This window comes from Gavialis gangeticus, unplaced genomic scaffold (genome assembly GCF_001723915.1).
Source record: "Gavialis gangeticus isolate Ggan-Ray unplaced genomic scaffold, GavGan_comp1, whole genome shotgun sequence".
Classification (NCBI taxonomy): Eukaryota; Metazoa; Chordata; order Crocodylia; family Gavialidae; genus Gavialis; species Gavialis gangeticus.
This window is the reverse complement of record NW_017729030.1, coordinates 22,376,015-22,396,853: the sequence shown is the minus strand read 5'-3', so window position 1 is coordinate 22,396,853 and position 20,839 is coordinate 22,376,015. Positions and strand designations below refer to the sequence as shown.

General features: G+C 42.7%; 1 protein-coding gene across 1 annotated transcript in view; it reads left to right on the top strand.

Annotated features, from left to right (window-relative positions):
- Positions 1-20,839, top strand: part of PRSS12 (protease, serine 12) — a 147,754-nt gene that overhangs the window by 92,824 nt on the left and 34,091 nt on the right. Inside the window, exons 9-10 of the mRNA XM_019521823.1 lie at positions 3,048-3,189; positions 19,211-19,416. Coding sequence (XP_019377368.1) covers positions 3,048-3,189; positions 19,211-19,416 — 348 coding nt within the window. The remainder of the gene's footprint in view (positions 1-3,047; positions 3,190-19,210; positions 19,417-20,839) is intronic.

Below are 20,839 nucleotides of genomic sequence, written 5' to 3'. Positions count from 1 at the left end.
ACCTTTAAGTCCCTGTAAAAGTTAGTAGCTGACTAGAAAGCAAGTGAAAATGACCAAAAATGTAATTATTCAATGTGTGTGAATTTCTAGACATAAACAGTACGCTATTAATTGTAACAAATAAATTTGTAGTGAAAGCCTTTTTCTAATTAAAAAAGTACATTTTTAAAGTTTTTAACTTTTATTCATAAGATCTTTGGTGAATTAAGCCCAAGAACTACAGAATTATTCCTAAGGGCTTATCTACACATTGTGTTATTCAGGAATAGCTGTTGTGCTTTAATTTCACACCCTAACTTAAACTAAATTAACTTTTCAGTGCAAGATAAGACTAGTAACAATTTAACTAAGAGCAGAATTAAATCATTTGCTCTTCCTGTAGGGAAGATAGACAGGGTTCTTTGGGTAAATGTGATCTCTTTTATTAGACCAACTAAATAGTTGGAAACATTGTTCTTCACAAACTTCCAGGAACAAACTCCCTTCTTCAGGCATACGGAGCGTCTGCTGGTGTTTGTGCGCTCTCCTGGGTAGAATAGAAGCTTAAACCAATATGCAAAATGCAGATCTGTGAAAATGCAAATGTATGGTAGGGAAGATCAGAGGGGATGTGAGTTAATAGGTGCAAGACGGGGGCGGGGAGGGGGGGTGGGGATGGAAGAGGGAATGTTGGCTTGGTGATAGAATGTAGCTGGTAAAATGTAGAGAGGTTACCTGGGGTTATTGGATGGCAGGCAGATTATAATGTGCCATAAATTCAATGTCTATATTTAGTCAATGGTTTTTTGTATCCAGTAGATTAATGAAGTGAAGTTCATAGGCTCTTCTACAAGTTTTTTTGTAAATTCCCTTTGAGAATTAGAACTGAGAGATTGGAGAGACAGTGGTTGTCTTGTGAGAAATGTGCACTCACAGGTAATCGGGTATTTTTGTCTTTGATAGATTTTCGGCGTGCATTTATTCTGGTGTGCAGTTGTTGTATGGTTTTCCTACGTATTTTCCATCCAGGCATTTAGTGCACTGGATGAGATATATTAATTTCTGGAGGTGCAGGTATAAGATCCAGGAATGGTTATGGCTCTGTTGTGGGGTGTAGTTATTGTGGGAGTGGTGGAGATGTGTTGGCAGGTTTTACATTTCTTGTCCAGGCATTGTCTGGATCCATTTGTTATGTTTTGGGCCATAGGAAGTTTGGTGATGAGGTTGGCAAGATTTGGTATCTGGTTAAAGGCTAGGATGGGTGGTTCTGGAAAGATCTCTTTAAGAATTGGGTCTTCTAGTATGGGTTGCAATTGTTTGAGAATTTTCCATACAGGTTCCAGGGAAGGGAATGACAGGATGGTATGTCATAACTAATGGTGTGCGATTTGTGGGGATTTTTTTTTTTCTACTGTAGAAATTCTTCATGTGGTAGCTGGGTCGCTCTTTCAAAAGTGCAATCTATTTTTCTGGAGGAGTGTCCTTGTTGAGTGAAAGCCCTTTTGAGATTTGTGAAGGTAGCTGACTTGCTAACTTGTGTTCCAGTTGCGTATGAGGAGCTTCTCCAAATTCTCAAAAGACTTCTACACATATTAAAATTTTATAGTTGATTCTCATTTAGGTGTAAAAGCTGTAAAAGTAATTTTGAAGTAAATTAGACTACAGAGAGGTGCAACAGGGCAGCTCTGTGCCTTGGGTAGCAGCAGTGCATGGAGCAGTGGCAGCAGCTGGTATTTTTGTGCCCTCCACCCCTAAATCTGTGCCTGGGGCTCTTGCCCTGGTCACCCCTCCTTAGTCATGCTACTGGCTTTACACCAAAGTTCCTTTACATTAAGGCTCTTTGCACTATCCAAGTAAATAAGAACCAAGTTGGTTGTGTGTTTTAGGATGGAAAGGTCTTGGTTATTTTAGTATTTGATCCACAATTTTCACTTTTGAGGATGTGGACAGATGAAAAAATTAAGGCAAATTAAAAGGGGGCAGGGGACTTGCTAGATACCAGTTCTTCCATAGTAAAATCCATGGTTCATCTTACTGGGCACATCTACATGTGCAATTAATGCAATTGAATATAGTCTGGTTCAATTTGAGCTGGTTTAAACTAGTTCAGAAGTCAGTATCTATATGTGTATTTATGCACAGTAATTTACTGCACTACTGGATACCATTTGTATCTGATGGGACTATCCGGCAGCTCAGTAAATTAGTCTACTGCGTTCTAATTGCCATATATGTATAGATAGTGACACTTTACTGTGCAGTAAATTAGTCTGCTGAGCAGTAAAGTGTCTTGTGTAGACGTGCCTACTGTAAATGGGAGTAACTGAGATGGTTCACTTCTGGATGAAACAACTATGGAATTATTGCAGTTTAACTTGCACTTATGGCATAAAATGCACACACAAATCTGTTACTATCGAGAGCTGATTTGACTTAATCCTCTGCTTTTAACTCCATATAATGTATTCATCTGTCCACATTTGAGTATGAGAAGATGGTAAAATCCCACTAACTCTGATCAATGAGTATCAGATTAATTTTGCTTTATAAGAAATTCTGGATTAAGAATCAATTTAAAAAGGCAAAGAAAATGTATTACTACAAATGAAAGTTTGGTTTAATTATGCCAATACATCAGACTGCATTAGTAAACATGCTGTTGAATACTGAGCATTAGGAATAAATTCTTATTAACAGATGTATTCTGGGTACTGTGACATTTTTGTTGAGTCCCAGGGTTAGAGCACCTGTAAAGATAATTTGAGAATAACTGGGTGCATAGATTCATGAAGAGAGGTTTGGTTAAACTCACTTATAGATGTTCTGCATGAAGACTATCAAGACAGATTTTGCCTGATTTCCCTCTCGTACTGGAAAAAGTATTGGAATGTGCAGGTTCTAGTTAAGGTACAAGCTGTGCTACATATGTATATGTAATGGAAGAAACAGTGAAAAGTTTGTTGAACATAAGCAAGAGTTGACCTCATCCCTGGAATGTGATGGAAGTGACCAAAAGCATGAGCTCTTACTTCTGCTGTTGTGTGTTGACAGCTGTATCTTATTCACAGGTCCTCCGATCAGGCTGATGGATGGCGAGAATAAGAAAGAGGGACGTGTAGAGATTTTTATCAATGGCCAGTGGGGAACAATTTGTGATGATGGATGGTCTGATAAGGATGCAGCTGTGGTCTGTCGACAGCTTGGCTACAAGTAAGAAAAATTGTTCAACTATTCTTCAAGTTATCTGGTTACTATGTCTGAATGCATAAACTTTGTGCAACTGAATATCACCTTATCCTGTCTTCTTAGAATTATTTTTCTCTGTTGTACTTGACACACAAAATATTTTGGAAGCATTTCAAAAAATGATGACATAGTTCAATACAATAATTATTCAAGTAGTACAAGTATGCCTTACAAAGATATACCACAAGTAAAATATACTATTAGTACACTAGTACAAGAAGTGGTATACTATGATACTTCCCCATAAGAAATGCATAGTAACTAATGGTTCTGCAAAAACCTATACTGCTGCCAAGGCACATAACCATCTTTATTAGGATCACCTAGCAGCTGAAGTGCAGGTTTATAGTAACTATTGGAAAAAACCTTTAATAAAGCTAAATATTTCCAGATGACTAAATTCTTGTATAAATGTTATATTTTTGTTACATTAACAGCTGTATGTTAATATTATTGTTTCTGCAACGGACCAAATGTTCATTTACACTTGTCAGTGAGTTGCATTGATGAAACTGACAATTTGGCTCGGTGTATCTGTTCAGTATTCTTTACTCTTCAAGCTATTTTTAACTTAGTACTTTGATCCTTCCTCAGCTTGGTGCCAGGGAGTTAACTGAAATATCCTTTAGGAAGGGAAAAATCATGGAAATAAGTAGAATCTTCATATCTACAAGCAAAAATTACTACTACTTATATCTTTGGACCTGGAGATGCCATGTTTTTGTTCTGGAGTTTTTTCAGTCCTAAAAAGTTTCTGGGATTTGGTGGCAAATAACATTTTTTTATTCGTATAAACACCTTTGATCACAAAAATTCTATTTGTGTGTATTGGGTTAAAATCTATATAACCCTTGAAACATAGCCGCCTCTGGAATACAACTTTATAACAGTGGAGAGTAATACTACAGAATATTTTAGAAAAATGAAGAATGCCTGTTCATAAAACAGCAAAGAAATTAAACATAGGCAGAATGTAAAGTCAGGCTGGGATTTGGCCTGAGTATTGAAGATAATAGTTTTATTCTTACAAAGAAGAAAAGTCTAGGTACTGTTATTGTGTTCACAAGTGTTTGTATATGTTGTGATCATAATGTGATCTTTAATAACCACAAAGGGTTGACATTATGGCAGGATTACATGTGAGTCTCTAATATATCACCTTACTCTACCTTCAACCCTTTGTAGTTATTAAAGATCATAGCAGGAAGAGATATTGACATGATCTCAGTGGGCACATATACACATGCATAATGTGACACAATAAACTCTAGCACATGTCACACCAGAGTTTATTGCTTCCGGGCATGCCCAGGACTGCGGCATGTTGAGCCAGGGCTGCTTCAAGCTAGCTCAACTTGCTGTGGAGGCACTGGCTGGGGCACAAGGGTGCTCCAGTGCAGGGCTAGACAGCAGACAGCCCCTGCACAGAAGCACCCTGTTGCCCCAGCCAGTCCCATCAGTGTCTACACGTATGTTGCTGTGGAGTAAAAAACTCCATCGTAGGATAGTACTTGTGTTTACAAGTATTAACCTATGGCAGAGTTAGTTAATTGACTCCATCCTAATAGTCCTGCACATGTAGATGCTGAGATGCTTATTGCATAGCTAATTAGGCAACTGCAGTAAATATCTCATGTAGATACTTGGCATACCTTCTGCCTGACTTCAAGGTAACAGATAATCACCTCTGTACACAAAGACTTGGAAAATCTTAAGTGGTTTTGTAATGACACACATGATTTAATACTAACTCCAATAGATAGCAGTAACATCTTCAGCAGACCATTGTTCGGTGCCACCAGGCATGGGAATTGCTTCAGCACTAATTAAAAGACGGAATTATTAGCTACTGAATTACTAGCACTGAGAAGTTTTTCATCTACTTATTGACCTGACCTGACCCTGCTTAGCATAGATTTGATGGGATTGTATCACAAGAGTGTAGCTGGTGGTTAGATTTTAATAATTTGAATAAAATTGCTGAAAAAAAACAGACAAAAAATGTAATAAAAAAATGTAACTTTCACATGCCACCTTTGAACCAAGCCACTCAGTCAGCTAACTTCACTCATTAGAAGTTTCTTTCTGGGGCACTGGGGAGCACTGTAGTTGTGACAACCAAGGGCAGACGTATAAATGGCAGTGCTAATAAGACCTGAAAAATGTCGAGAAAAGGCTGTTTTATAGCAGAAAGTTAATGAAATCTACCTCCTTTGAGTGTTTCTAGAAATAAATTCTGAGCTAAAGAAACTTATTGATTTGTTTTACCCACTACTGAGTGTCTGCTTTTTCCACAGTGTAATCAAACTTGCAATCACTTCATATTTCTGTCATAGGCACACCAAACCTGTCACTCATCCCAAACTTGCATTTTAGGCAATTTCCAAGACAAATAGTTGGACTTTCAGTTTGCATCATGTCATAATATGGGCTTAAAATTAAGGTAGATAATACAGTAGAATATGTACTAGTTGAAGGACTCAGGACAGAACACACATTTTGGGGGTTTGAGAGTTCTGATAACTTAGGGCAATAACAGACACCAGATTTCTCTCCTTTTATTCTAGTATCCTACAGGCCCATTGTCTCACTTTTAACATCTGTGAAGTATCTTGAGACAACACCTTTTCTTAATTTGAGTTAATTGCCATTCAGGCTGCCTGTGTAAATGTCCTGTATCTGTTCTGATACAAGTCAAACCCTGGAACAGTCAGAAATGGGATAAATCCAAGGTTTGTTTTTACCTGCAGAGTCAGCCAGCAGGCTTGGAAGTCTGTGCGGAGCGCTGGTTTCCCCAGGACTCCAGTTTCACTCCTTGGGTGGATCCAAACATGCAGGCATGTGCATTTGTGGCAGTGCAGACCTCTTTGCGGCACTAAAAACTGCGTGCATTGCATGTTAAATCATGTGTGGCACTGCTAATTTGTAGCTCCGGGTCAAAATTTGCTACCCAGATTTCCTGGTAGCAAAACAAAACAAAACAAAACAAAACCTGAAGGAAAAAGCGGCACAAAGCATGCCAAAGTGGTGTGCACCATAGGTGATGCATAGGGGGTGCATGTGCTCCCCCAGAGAGTGCTGGTGCTCCCCTCCCCTCCCCTCCGAGAGTGAGTGCTCTTGGCTTAGGTGATGGGCGGGGGTGGGGGGGGCAGGCAGAAAGCTGGTTTCCCTCCCAAGAATTGCCACCATCACTTCCAGGCTTGCCATCCGGCTGTGGGGGGACCCAATCGGCCAATGCTGCCTGCAGACAATCCCCGCTTGGCCCGCCCTTGCTGCTGATGCCCATATCACTGCCTGTGGGTGGTCCCCACTTGCTGACACTGCTGACACCACCTGCAGGCAGTTGCCATGCCTCCCCAGCCTCTGGAGGCATGCGTCACTTATGGTGTGTGCCAGGACAAGTGTGGAGATGGGGGAGCAGAGAGCCCAGGCTATGAAGCCCCTACGCTGAGGCACCCTGAGCCCCAGCCACTTGCTTCCTGGCTGGCTGGGGTGCTGGGTACTTCAAGATGGGGGAGCAGGCAGCCCTGGGCTGGCTTCTCGCCTGTCTTTGTATGCCTCAGTGCAGGGGCTGTGCTGCGGAGCCCCCACCCTGAGGCACGCAGAGACAGGGGAGAAGCCAGCTCAGGGCTGTCTGCTCCCCCATCTTGAGGCACACTGCTCCCCAGCCAGCTTCTCCATGGCTGGCTGTGGTGCAGTGAGCCATGGTGCAGGGGCTCCACATGCCTCAACACAGGGGCTCTGCCTGCTCCCTTGACTCAAGGCACACTGCTCCCCAGCCAGCCGGGGAGTGGCTGGCTGGCGCGCAGGGTGCCTCAGTACAGGAGCTCTGCAGACTGTAGAGGTGGGGAAGCAGGCAGCCCAGGTCTGCTCCCGCATCTCCACATGCCTCTCCCCGGATGGCTGGGGCACAGGGTGCCACAGCACAGGGGCTGCCTAGTGGCTAAACCTGCACTGAGGCAACCCTGTGCCCCAGGCAGCCCCCCCACAGCACATGGAGCAGCAGGACAATGTGTCCTGCTGCAGACTACACAGGTGGGGGTATGCATTGTGGCCCAAGGCCACATTGTGCTGCAGCAAACACACATCCTTGCTTGTGTGGACATAGCTCTTGAGTCTGACTTTGCTTACTTGCACCAAATGGGAATAAGCTGGTCCTAGGCTGTCACTGCATACATCTTTTTGCTGTGGTTCAGACTTCATAGTGGGCGCTGACTTGAATGTCCCAAACCAGGTTTGCACCTCCTTCGGACATATCCAAATGTGAAGAAAGGTGTAAATTCAGAGATAAATATATGCTGCCGTCTTTCTAGAAAGTGTGGGAAAACAGGAAGAAAGAGTCAGTATTCATAAAGAGTGATCATGGGACTAAAAAGTTCCACACTAAATAAAGTATGCTGTTTCTCTTAACAGACTGTGATGGACATGTACACTACAGCTATGAGGAAGTTTCATTTCTCTAGCTTTGCATTGCTTTTTTTCTTGGAAAATACAAGGCCTGTAAATCAGACACAGACGCTTCTGACTGAAGGCAAGAGGGGAGGAAAAAGTTCCTTAAAATGCAGGCTTGGGAAAGAGTGGAAAAATGGATATATCATTGTACGATATATGACTCCCAATGTTAGTGAGTATTATTTATTTTCAGGAATGTTGGTAATTAACTTTTCACTGAGGTTTGTTTCTGAGAGTGAAGCAAGGAAACCCTCAGTTGGCAAGAAGTCTAGGCTTCAAGTTGTATTACTTTTAAAGGTCCTGTCATTATGCTAGCTTTCCAAACTTGTAGATTATTAATGCCAGTTGCAGAAAAATGTAATCTAAAGGACATCAAAAAGCAGTCCCCCTTAATGGGAAAAGCAGTCATGAAATCATAAAAATAATTAATGGTGCCTAATCAAAACACTGAAAGCCGAGCAGAATTGAAAGAACATGCAGCCTATGTGAAACCTTACCTAATGTCTGAAAATGTCTAGTGTACAAGCAGAGTATTTCTATAGAAAGGGGAAAGGATACAAGAGATTTTTAGAAACTCTTACATTTGCTGAATGTATTAATTGGCATGATGAAGAATCCTAGATATATTTGGTACTTTTCAGTAAGAAAAGAATACTAATCACATACTCTAATACAAAAGGAAAAGATGGGGATATTTTTAAATACAGTATTTTACTCTAACTGAACCTTGCATCTAACCTCTTTAATGTGGACTTTCTATACAAAACAGGTTTTGTGTTTGCAAGACACAAACAGGAACATCCATATACACTGCTACATACCTGTGAACTGAGTTGATGCAGTTCACTGTACTAGCATACAGATTCTTACATTTTTTCTTCTAGTTTACATGCCAGGCTAGTGCTGAGTTCCATATTTGCTCTCAATAGCTGACACTGTGGAGGAATAGAGAGTAGGATTTTTTAAAGTATTTAGAATTGGCTGATCTCTTCTACAGCTGAAGTTATTAGGCTTTTCTACTGATTTCATTACAGATGCTATTAGGCCAACAACAAGTGCTTTTGAAAACAATCTACTGGGAATTCACAGTTAGAAACTTGGCATGAAAAAGAATAAGAAACGGTTTAAATTATTTTAATGTTTCTTTCTAATATGTATTTAGTTAATAATATGGCATCTTTGCTTCTAAATGTGTTATAACAAAAGCCTGGAAGTTCACCTTTGAAGTGTAATTGTACCCTCTGTTTTTGCTAGGGAACAAAGTGTAATAATGCTTCTTTGGATTTACATTGGTGTAACAAAACTCAGATTTTTTCCTTTGTATACTTCTGTACTGTACTGTTTTATTGGCAAAGCAACCTGGGGTGGTGTTTTGCTACTTCCTGCTTGACACAGGAACCAAATCATGCATAGTCAATATAAAAGTGCCAAGGGTCTCCTGGGCTGTTGGCTCTAGTCTCTTACAGTCACAGGCACTCAGTTATCCAAAAGTGTCCACAAGGATGTCCATTCTGACCTCTCTTTGCACAACACAACTGCAAAGCACCCAGCACAGGGGCTTCCCTGGGGGTGGTGAAATCTGGAGGAAGGCAGCAGCAGCAGCAGTCCCCAGAGAAGCAGCTGCAGGGACCACTGGAGTAGCTGTGGAAGGCACAGGGTGCTGTACAAGGGAGTAGCATGTTTACTTTCTCACACTGGTGTTTTTCATGGCACACTTGCATTGCTCTCATGACACACTAGTGTGTCCTGGCACACCCTTTGGGAATCACTGGGTTAAGGTATACTCAGAGGATTTTTGGAAGAGGATCATTGCCAGACTCTACATAGGAAAGCAAAGCCTCACAATCCATATCAATCTCACCTGGGAAAATATTCCTTCCTAGCTCTAAATTTGACAGTCTACTTGATCCTGAGCATGCGAGCCAGACCCATCAGGTAGCCACCTAAGAGGCTTTTAGTATTAGCATGCCCAAACACCCACTTCTGGCTAAGATCCCTTCTCAGTGCTTTAGAGCAGGGGCAGCCAATGTCTGGCTCATGGGCCAGATCAGACCCTCAGCGGGCTCCATTTCCCAGGAGCTCCTGCCCACATCATGGCTGCTGGTTTCCATGGAGACCCCAGGAGCAGTGGGGCTGTGCCAGTGCAAGGTCAGGGTTTCCATGGAGACTGGACCCAGCAGTGCTGGCAGGGCACGCGGCTGGCTGGGGAGCTACTTCAGGGCTGGGATCTTGCAGCGGTGACAGTGGTGGTTCAGAGCTGGGGTAGAGCTGCAATCTACTGCCCGCATGCTCTGAAAAGGGGTGCGCAGGCAGCAAATTGTGACTCTGCCCCACTCCGGATTATGCATTCACCGCTGCAAGATCCTGACCCCAGCAGCTTCTTGCTGGAGCAGCTCCTTGCCCAGCTGTGCACCCTGCCAGCGCTGCTTGGGTCAGTCTCCATGGAAACCCTGGTTCTGTGCTGCCACAGCCGCACCACTCCTGGGGTCTCTATGGAAACCAGCTGCAGTGATGCAGGCAGGAGCTGCTGGGAAATGAAATCCAGCTGCTGGCTGGATCCACCATTTTGCTTACCCCTGCTTTATAAGAAAGTAACACCACCTCCCCATCTTCCACATGCACAAATCCAGGAATATATTCAAAGGGAGCAACAGTTAGTTCTTGGACCCTACAGGCAACTGACAGAAGCTTGAAGCATGTGATTTTCAGATTCCATCCATGCAAATACTAGGTTTTCATTATTCCATACCAAAATCTTGAATCTACAAACACACACAAAGTACTATACCAAGAACACCCCTGTCCCATCATATCACCTTGTCCATAAACCTGTCAAGTTCCATCTTGAAGCAATTCAGATTCCTTTCTGCCACCACCTTTTTGGAAGGCTGTGCCAGAACATCACTCCTCTGTTGGTTAACACACTTCTTTCTAATTTCCTGTCTAAATTTGTGTGCGGCCAGTTTATATCTATTTGATCTTGTATCAATATTGTTCTTTAACTTATATATAGCTCTGCTTCTTCCATGATATTCACCCTGTGAATATATTTACAAAATATAATCATTTTCCCACTCAGATTTCAGTTAGCTAATTTACACAAGCCAAGCTCCTTTTAATCTCCTCTCAAAAGATAGGGTCTTCATTTCCCTAACTGTCCCTGTAACCCTATAGCTTAATTTCCCTAACTGTCCCTAAAACCAGTGTGAGATGCTGCTAGAGGCACGCTGAGAACAAAAAAACGTTCACCACACTACATATTTGCAGCACAAGTTCAAAATTTGATACCTGGATTTCCAGGTATCAAATAAAAGCACCCTGGAAAAAAGCAATGCAGGGCACAGTTCACCACCATACTCGGATGCCAGCTGGGACTCGGACCTCCAGAGACACTCTGGCATCTAACCAGAGTGTCTCTATGGTGCCCCCTACTGCCCTAGCACTCTGCGTTCACATGCTGGAGCAAGCAGGAGTGACCCGGTGCAAGGCTGTAAATAGGGATTGCAGGGGGGCAGTGGTGGGGAGTGGGGCTGTAGATATGTGGGGGTTGTGTGAGGGTAGGGGGGCTGGTCAGGGGGCATGAGTCCCCCGCAGGGCCCCAGCTCTGTCTTGCAGCAGTGGCCGTGGGCGCTCAGGGCCTGCTGCAGCCAGAGTCCCCAGTGGTGCAGTTCTGGCCACCTCAGAGCCGGTGCCACCTGGTGTGGGGCTGGCCCAGGTTGGTGTGGGGCCATGTGGCTTCAGACAGCACTGGGGCCGCTTGGGCTGTCACCCGGGGCCCAGCCGGACTCACGGGAATCATGTGTCGTGCTGGGCTGGGACCCACTTCCATGGAACTGACCTGGCCCAATGGTGCGCGGGGCCCATGGAGGCAGGACCTGGCCTTGCATGACAAGTGGCCCGGGGCTGCAAAAAGGCATAGGGCCCCATGTGGCACTGCCCTGAGCCAGGCTGCACCCACAACAGGCAGTACGGGTAGTACCAGCTCTGAGTTGGCTGGAGCCACACCGCGGGGGAGCTCAGACAGCAGTGGGCCCTCAACACCTCACAGCTGCTGTTGCTTTGGGGGTGATCTGTGAGCCCTGCAGAGTGGTTGCAGCCCTGCGGGGGGGGGCAGGGAACTGGGGCCCTCCGGGCCAGTTGGGGCCCTGCAGGGTGGAGCTGGGGCCCTGCAGCAGGGGCTAGGGTTTTTCAGGGGGAGCTATGGGCCCTGCAATCCCCCCACACCTTACCCACACACCCCATACCCCTCCTGCAAACCCCATATCCCCCATCACACAGCCATCGTGCCCAGACAGGATGAGACCTGCTGGCAGGAGCTGTGGCTGCAGGGGAAGCTGTCCCTAAATCCTAGTTAGTACGGGCCGTATTTGATTCTGATTTGGCCTGAATCAAGGACAATGATTTGATTTGTTGATTCGGATCACCATCCTGATTTGATTTAGCCGAATCTGAAGATTCAATGCTGATTTGGAAAAAATCAGCAGTTTGGCCATAGACACAGCTTTAAATGTTTTTTCTACATACCTCCAGGTACCAGGCATGACTCGTGAATGCTGCAATGGTGGGGCGGATGGAGCGTCCCACAGGAATGCAGTAGGGCCCCCCACATGCTCGGGCCCCCCACATATTCTGTGGAAGTGCTTCTGGTCCACTTCCAGGTCCATCGGGGAGTGCACTGGGGGTCCTCCCTGCACCCCCTCCAACTTGGTAATAGGCCATGGGGGACCCCTAGGTGCCCCCCTAGACCCAGGAGGCACCAGTCGCTGAGCTGGGGGGGGCGCAGGGGACCCCCCTAGTATGCTCCCCGGCAGACCTGGAAGTGCTTCTGGTTCACTTGTGGGTCTGCTGCTGAGAGTGCTGGGGAGCCCTCCGCACTCCTGTGGGATGCCCCATCTGCCCCAGCATCACAGCATTGATGAGCCATCTTGTACCTTGAGGTATGTAGAAAAAACATTTAAAACTGTGTCTATGTCTGAATTGTCAAATCTTTCCGAATCTCCCCGAATTGATTTGGAGGGTTCCGATTCGATTTGGAGAGATTAAAGGCTAACTGAAGACAGAGGCTAATGTCACTCTGCTAATGATATGTGGTGGAGAGCAGAAGAGATAATAGACAAGGCTGGATGGTGATAAAAAAGGGAATATGCACCCACATGTATTTATTTTCCATGTTCATTTGCTACAATTGTGTGTATGTAAATCTAGGGAAATGCTTACTTGGTCTACTTGAATTTCAGTGGAATTTGGGTGCTTAACTGCTTTTAGCTCCATGGAGAATTCTAGGTTCAGATCCTTCAAATGAAACCCTTAACAGGGAGATGTTGGGTGGGGGGGCATGGAAAATGTTTATTAACTAGTTCAGTAGCCAGTTATGCCAGTTCCTTCACCTTCTGCTCTTCACTTAACACTATTAGTCCTGTGACGTATGCACAGGACTAATAATAGTCCTTCTGTCAGGAAGGGACTAACAGAAAAATATCAAATAAAACACTACATATACAATAGAAATGCACGCACGGGCATGCAGACACACACACCCACACCCACACACTGGAGATAGTATCCCATTCAAACAAACTATCACACAAGTGTGATTTGAGGGAACTGCCTTTTGTACTACTTAAGAAGCTTTTCTGATCTAGGGCATGATTAATACTGCAGAAGAGCACATTGTGTTGCTACTGCACAATCCATGAATTTAACAGAGCCATTCAATAAAGAGCCAGGCTTGTTTTCCTGTCTATGGGCAGCTGTAGGCTACCTGCTAGCATGACCTGTCTGGATTGGAAGTTTGTATCAGTTATATATTACTTTCTCTCTCCCTCTGATAGCAGTGGGCTAATAATAGGTGTTAACAGAGGTTCATGTTCTAGCATGAAACTGAAACACACAAGGCCACACAAGACAAGTAGATTTAATACCATTAAATCTACAGCCCTTCCAGTTACATACGTTCTCCGTAAGTCATCCTTCAAAGCTGCTGAAGAACATCAGACATATCTTTCCTGTGATATGTCCCATTTAAAAACATTTTTGGTTCAGGAAGTGCCAAATAAGTACCATGTACTGAATTTGCACAATAATGTGCAACCTACAGGCCATAGCCTGGATCTGGCTCCTAAAGCAACAGGTTTCAGCCCACAATGTGGGGAACCAGTGGTAAACAGATTGGCACGGTAAATCCCATTCCAGGCCCTGCTATGTGCCGTTGATCCCCTCCACAGCCCTCTCTGCTTATTCCTTCCCCTCTCTCCTGCGCAAGACACTGTTTACTGGAGGTAGGCTCTCTTCCTCTCTGCCTTCCCCTCCCTCTGACATTGTTAACCATGTCCCTCCCCACACTCTTCCTGCCCATCTCCCCTACCAGAGAGGAGTGATGGCCTGAGGTGTGCCAACTTACCAACAGCCACCTGCTGCTCTAAATGATGGAAATCTACTGAATGCGTATGTTAACTTCTTTGCATAGTCAACAGCTATCAAAAACGGGGGAGGGGACATTGAAAGCCACTTTCCTTGACAAACAGTGGAAACGCTTCATTGAAGCGCAACCATTTCTGATGCCTTTGCACCAATGAATAATCTCGTGTCACATGCAACAAGCCCCCTCCTACATCTTCATATCTCGCTGTAAAACTTACTTCATTTGTCTCCATACCTTTCTGTCTACAAACTGTTGGGCTGTGTAGTGTATTTATTGTTCTGTGTGAGACTCAGCTGGTAATGTCTTAGAGGCAGAGACTTTGCTAAATATTTGTTAAAGAGTGGTGAACACAACAGTAAGAAATACTTGTAGGAGAAGGGTACTCTGTGGAAATTAAACATGACATAAATTTTAGTACTCCGGGGACTTACTGGAAAATGTTTACTGAGCCTTCATCAAGCACACTACTAGTTGCTTCTTGATAAGGTTTTCTTAAAGGCAGATATGATTTTGCAACAAAAACTGTACTTTCCTCACTTTTTGTGATACCAGGGATATCAGGTAGATCCCTTGCAGCTTCTGCAATCAGTATGGTTGTTCAAGAGGGGAAAAAATGAAAGATTTGGAACAAGGAGACATGCAAGTTAAACAAATCATTCGAAGTCTATAGTGCTTCCAAACTCAGTGAGATTTTGGATTATCTGGTGTGTGTGTTGGCCATGCAAACTAAGAAGTCTAGGGACAGCTTGCCCTTGTGCTACTGTCTCAGTCAGATGTTTTCTATATTTTTTATTGAGTCTGCAATTCACTTATTTGAACCAGTATTTCCTGGTTACCATGCAGGCAAAAAATCCACCCAAGGAAAAACACAGACACACACACGTATAAGTTTGACAAGAGAAGAGTTTCACTTAGCACTGCTATGTCTATGTTATACAGCAATTAGAGATTCAAGGGCAGATTTTTAGCCTCTGATCCAGTAACATTGTGCTGGAAAGGACTAAATATGAAGGGGCAAATGGAGATTATTACCAGGAAATCCCCAACCAATACACCGATTCTTACCATCACTTTTTTGTCACTCTCATGTACCCCACCCAACACTGGGGTGGAGTCACAGAAGTACCATACTTTCTTTTCCTGCTTAATAGATTTTGCATTTTTATATTTCCTCTGTTTAAAAAGCCAGGCTGCACAAATATACTTGAGCTCTTCAATGGACATGTGGGTACCCATTCATACTCATAATAATGTTGTGTAGCCTCTGTGTACCTTACATAAAAATATATGCAATGTATATGTAAAACATACATACATGTAATGAAATATACTACACTTATATAACAGTATTAACTGCAATAAAGCCTCCCTAAATGGCACTTTACTAATCAGCCCATCTGTAATTCAGAGACAAACAGATAGGCAGGGTTCCTGCTTCTTAGGAAAAAATAGTAAGGAGGTCTTGTATTACTAATACTTAATCTTTCACCATATACTGTGGAACATTTACTAATAGACTGGTGAAGAATTAAACTAAGTTACATCCATCACAAAACGAACCAAGTGGATATCAAGGTATAACTCTTTCTTTATTATTATATTTGATCATTTGCTAATTTGCAACCTTCAGCCATTCCAAATGGGCCTTTCAGTCATTGGTGAATGTATACAGGCCACTATAAGTTATATGCGTCAGACTTTCAAACCATAATAAGATTTGAGTCCCATGGTTGGATGCTCAGGCTGACACTTTTGAATGCAGGGAGATAACGGACCCTGCTTTGCATAAGACTTGACATTGCAGCTGAACAACATGATGTAAAAGTTAGGTGTGGTAGGCATTATTATGATGCATGGAAATGCTGTTTCCACCTTCCAACTTTATTTTTGGACATTCTGTCTAAAAACTTATATTTAAAAACAGGCTTCCAACAGGAGTTCTCACAGGAGCAGCAACTAAGAAACAACTCTACTTTCCTATGAACCTATAGCTGACGGACGATTAGAGAGAGGATGGAGATGAACCTCTCTCTTGGCTATAGTGGACAGGACTAGAAACAAAGGCCTCAAGCTGCAGCAAAAGGAATTTAGTGCCGAGAATAGAAGAAACTTTCTGGCTATGAGGATGGTCAAGCACTGGAACAGGCTACCTAGAGAAATTGTGGAATCTCCATCCCTGGAATTTTTCACAGACACTTGCCTGGGATTGGTTATTCAAGGTTGATCCTGACTTGAGGCAGCTGCACTAGATGACATTGTGAGGTCCTTTCCAGCCTTACTTTCCTATGATCCTATGTCTACATGACAAACTTATCCTACCAGGTGGCACTGTCTTCCAGTGCAGTGCACTTCTCTGGAGGCTGCTTCCAGACAAAATAACCAGAAGCTGCATACCTGCATGGCACTGCAGAGGGCTAATTACCATGAGCATGAGTAAAATAAGTGAGACCTTCACTTAACAATGGGGCAGGATCATTTGCAAAGAGCCACTTGAACCTGATCATGGTTTTGTGGGCAGCCTGGGCAAAGCAGTGCAGTGTGTTTGAGGGCACCACTGCATTGCACAAGAAGCTTGCCACAGAGACCTAAGATTTTAAGGGTCATTAACATAAAGTTCTCTAGATACTCAGCTACTGGGATGGTTTGCACATTGGACACTTGATGGTGTAGATCTGGCTTTAGAGGGCCAAGGTGGGGTGCAAACAAGCATTTGTTGAGACCTGGGTCAGGTTTAAGTGTCTTAACTTAAGCCACCTATGCCTGAGCTGGCAGTGTCACATGCATGTGTTTACCCTTGTCAGGAGAGGCATGGCTAGCCAGAGGTAAGTCAGTCATGGAAAGTGGGGGAGGGGGTAAGGAGGAGCTGGCAGGGTCAGGGTCAGGGGAGCAGGTCTAGAGGGGGCTGGCAGGTCTGCAGTGGGGCTTGGTGGATTGTGGGGAAAGGGGTGTTGTTTAATTTGGCAGGGGTAGTCAGAGAGGGGGGAAATAGTCAGTGGGGTAAAAACAGTACAGCCCTTTGGCTATGGCAAATGGCTGGGCTTTACCAGCTCCAGGATTGTGCTGTGAATGGTAGGGTTAACCCTTGCTAGATCTAGTTAACCTGTTATGAATCTATAGTTAGTTCACCTCTAAGTTGCTTCACTTTTTCAGGGTGACCTAAGCCAGGTGAACTCTTGAACACTGAACCGTTTAGATCTTCCTAACCTTGGTTAGGGTGATCTGTATCTAAGACTTGTACATACCTTTAATCTCTAATGTATCAGCATTGATTTAGTGAAATGCCAGATTTGATGCATTCCGTCTACAAGTTGTGATGGCATCTGTCACTATATAGGGTCTAGTTATTTGGCTGAAACTTAGCCATGTGTCTGTAGACACCATCTCCTTTGAGCCAGTATAACAGCTCCTTACCAGTTACTGATATAGGGCCATAGTATGGGTTTCTTCAGGTGTTTTATTAGTGTTTAGGAGATGTAAATCAGACTCTTGCTTTGGATATTTTGACTTGTATGCACCCAGTGCATAACTGGTTGAACGCAAAGGTGTTAAAACCCCAACACATTTAGCCAAGTTTTATCCTATATACTCCACAGCTGCAACAGAAGATCAGGGTCATCCTCCCTATCTGGTATGTTTATTAATTGGTGCAGTTAGGGATTGTGTGAGAGTGCTATGTTATTATCCTGGCTTGCAACAGAAACAAGCTCAGTGTTAATGAGACATGCTGAAACTTTGTAGAGATGGATGAACATGCCACAAATCTGATTTATATGTGCTCCAGGGAAAGCAGAGTTTGACTGGTAAATATATTAAAGTAATTTCTGTCTTACATTATGCCACAGTGATTAATTCTAACATCTTCAGATGACAGATTTAGCAATTTGTTGTAGGGCCTAACTTAATGGCTACAACATTCTTTAGTTCAAGTGACTAAAAAAAGCCAAAACCTGAACTTTACTTTTTTTTCTGTGAAAGTGTTATCACAATAATGAAATTACTTTCTTGATCTATTTATTTTAACATTGTATTGCTAAAACCAGATTGTGTGGGGCTGTAGATTATGGATTGTACAGTCCCCAGTTGTAGTCTTCATTTTCTGGGGTATGCTGCCATGATTTATAAGCCTTTGTTCTTAAGTAAATTCTAGGTGTTCCATGTTTAAACTTGTTTAGCTTTCTGAGGGAATCATGAGAAAATAAATTATGTTCAGAATACAAGGACAGCAATTTTATGAAAAAATTAACAGATTATGTTAAAGTATCTTGCATACAGGCAGCCCTCGGACTTGCAACACAATCAGTTCCTAAAAACCGCATCTTAAGTCGAAATGTTGTAACTTGGAACTGGTTTGCCCATAGGAAACAATGTTGTAAATAGAGGATTGGTTTCTGAACCAAGGCCCGATACCCTATTTTCACCAAAAATAACCCACAGTTTTGTTCTCAATCAATTATAGATGAGTAATATAGCGACATTAATGTATTTATATTGTAAATACCAATCATATTGAATTGGAAGGACTTCTTTGAGGTGACTTTGCTGGACATTTTGAAGGGCTCTTGGTTGGATGTTTTGAAGGGTTCTTGGCTGGAGTCTTCTCAGGAGTCTTGGCTGCAGGTTTTTCTGGAGTCTTGTCTGGCATGGCATGGTGTCGGATCAAGCATTGTAAAGTTGAAACTGACATCAGAAATTGAAACAAGGTGTCAATGTATAAATGTTGTAAATGTGTAACATCGTAAGTCAAAACGTTCTAAGTCAAGGACTGCTTGGATTTTGATTTATTAGAGATAATTTGTTGTTTTTATGTTATTACAATAGTATGCATTTCTATGAAGCTTTTTTAGCTTAAAGATACAAAATCCTATTACAAATAATAACCAGTCTTCACAAAGTTTGCTAGTTAGGTAATGCTTTTTCCATTTAGAGATAAGTTAAAAAAGATAATAAGACGACATGCAGTTGTTCTCCAGTGAATCAGAAAAATCTTAGAATAAAACCTCACAGTTCTGAATTCTATTTCATTTCTACACAGTCTCAGATACATTTACGTTGAGACAAATATAGAAGACTGCTTAAAAATGTATTTATTATATTAGGATATTCTGTTTCCAGAGGCCCAGCTAGAGCCAGGACAATGGCATATTTTGGGGAGGGAAAAGGCCCAATCCATGTGGATAATGTCAAATGTACAGGAAATGAGAGATCCCTGGCTGACTGCATTAAACAGGATATTGGAACACACAACTGCCGTCACAGCGAGGATGCTGGGGTGATCTGTGACTACCTGGGCAAGAAGTCATCTGGGAACAGTAATAAAGGTAAAGAGTTTTTTGTGGCTTGGTGTTAGAGATTTAGAGTTGAGTATTGCTATTTTTGCTAGGAGGAGGAATATAAACAAGTAAAAAGAAAATCTGACCTCATAGGAAAAAAAAAAGATAACTAAAGAAAAAGCTTGTGAGAAGTTCTATCTGTCTTAAAGTTTATGGCCACATGCTTGGCTTTTATCCCGAACCAGCTGTTCAGTGGAAGCATGAAGACCATTTAAATGGCACAGCTTAGAGCAGGTATAGTTCTAAGCTATAGGCAGTATACAATTAGTACCAAAAATCAGGCATAAAGATGTATCTCACTCTGTCTCCTTCCCTGCAGATGTAGTTGAGGACTGAGTTCCAACTAAGATCAAATTCTGCTCTCACATACCCTAGTGTAAATCAAGAGTTATTTTGTAGTAGTCAAAGAAGTGATTCCATGTTTACTAATGTAACAGACAGCACCGTTTGGCCTTCTGTTTAATCGTCAGATCTGATTAACAAAATAAACAAAAATTCATCAACAAAAACTATAAATTAACAAAATAGACTGATGAATAAAATTAGCAAAATAAACCCAAATCCAAAAACAAACAAACAACCCCCCCACCCCCGCATCTACCTCTTTGTATGTATATATGAATGTATATAAGTGTTAATACATTTAAAAAAAAGATGTCTGTTTAATGGATCATGGTCAGAAGGCTAACACAATTCTCTTAAACTGTAAAATGAAATCCTTTAAGATTTCTATTGATGCATTTGAAATTGTGCATATTGCTTAATGAGGATACTCCAGAAACGCATTCTCGGTCACGCAGAACTTTTAAAAGACACAGAGTCAACCTCACCGTTTGGGAGAGTACACTTTCTGCTGGTTATTAGAATCACATTGAACATTTTTCATTCTAATAACTTGCAATTCTACTACATGTAGGTAGAGAGGGATTACTGCAGATTGTATTTTACTCATTTTATTTTACTCATTGATTCTAATATTTGGTGAGGGAAAAATGTACACATGCATGGATTGTGTTTTAAAGATTTTGATCCTAGTATGCGACAGATTCAGTGAAATACCTTTCTAAAAACTAGGCAACACTATAAATACGGAGAACAGAATATTGGGATCCAAATACAGTATACAGGTGCCACAGTGGAATATGTAATCATTGTTTCTTAGTTGAATTTAACTCTCATAGTTTCATAGTTAGTAGGGTTGGAAGGGACCTGAGCAGATCATTAAGTCTGACGCCCTGCCATGGCAGGAAAGAGTACTGGGGTCAAACAACCCCAGCAAGGTGATTGTCTAGGCTTGTCTTAAAGACCCCCAGGGTAGGAGCCAGCACCACTTCTTGGAAGTTGGTTCCAGATCCTAGCTGCCCTGACAGTGAAGTAGTGCCTCCTGATATCTAGCCTGGTCACTCCTGGC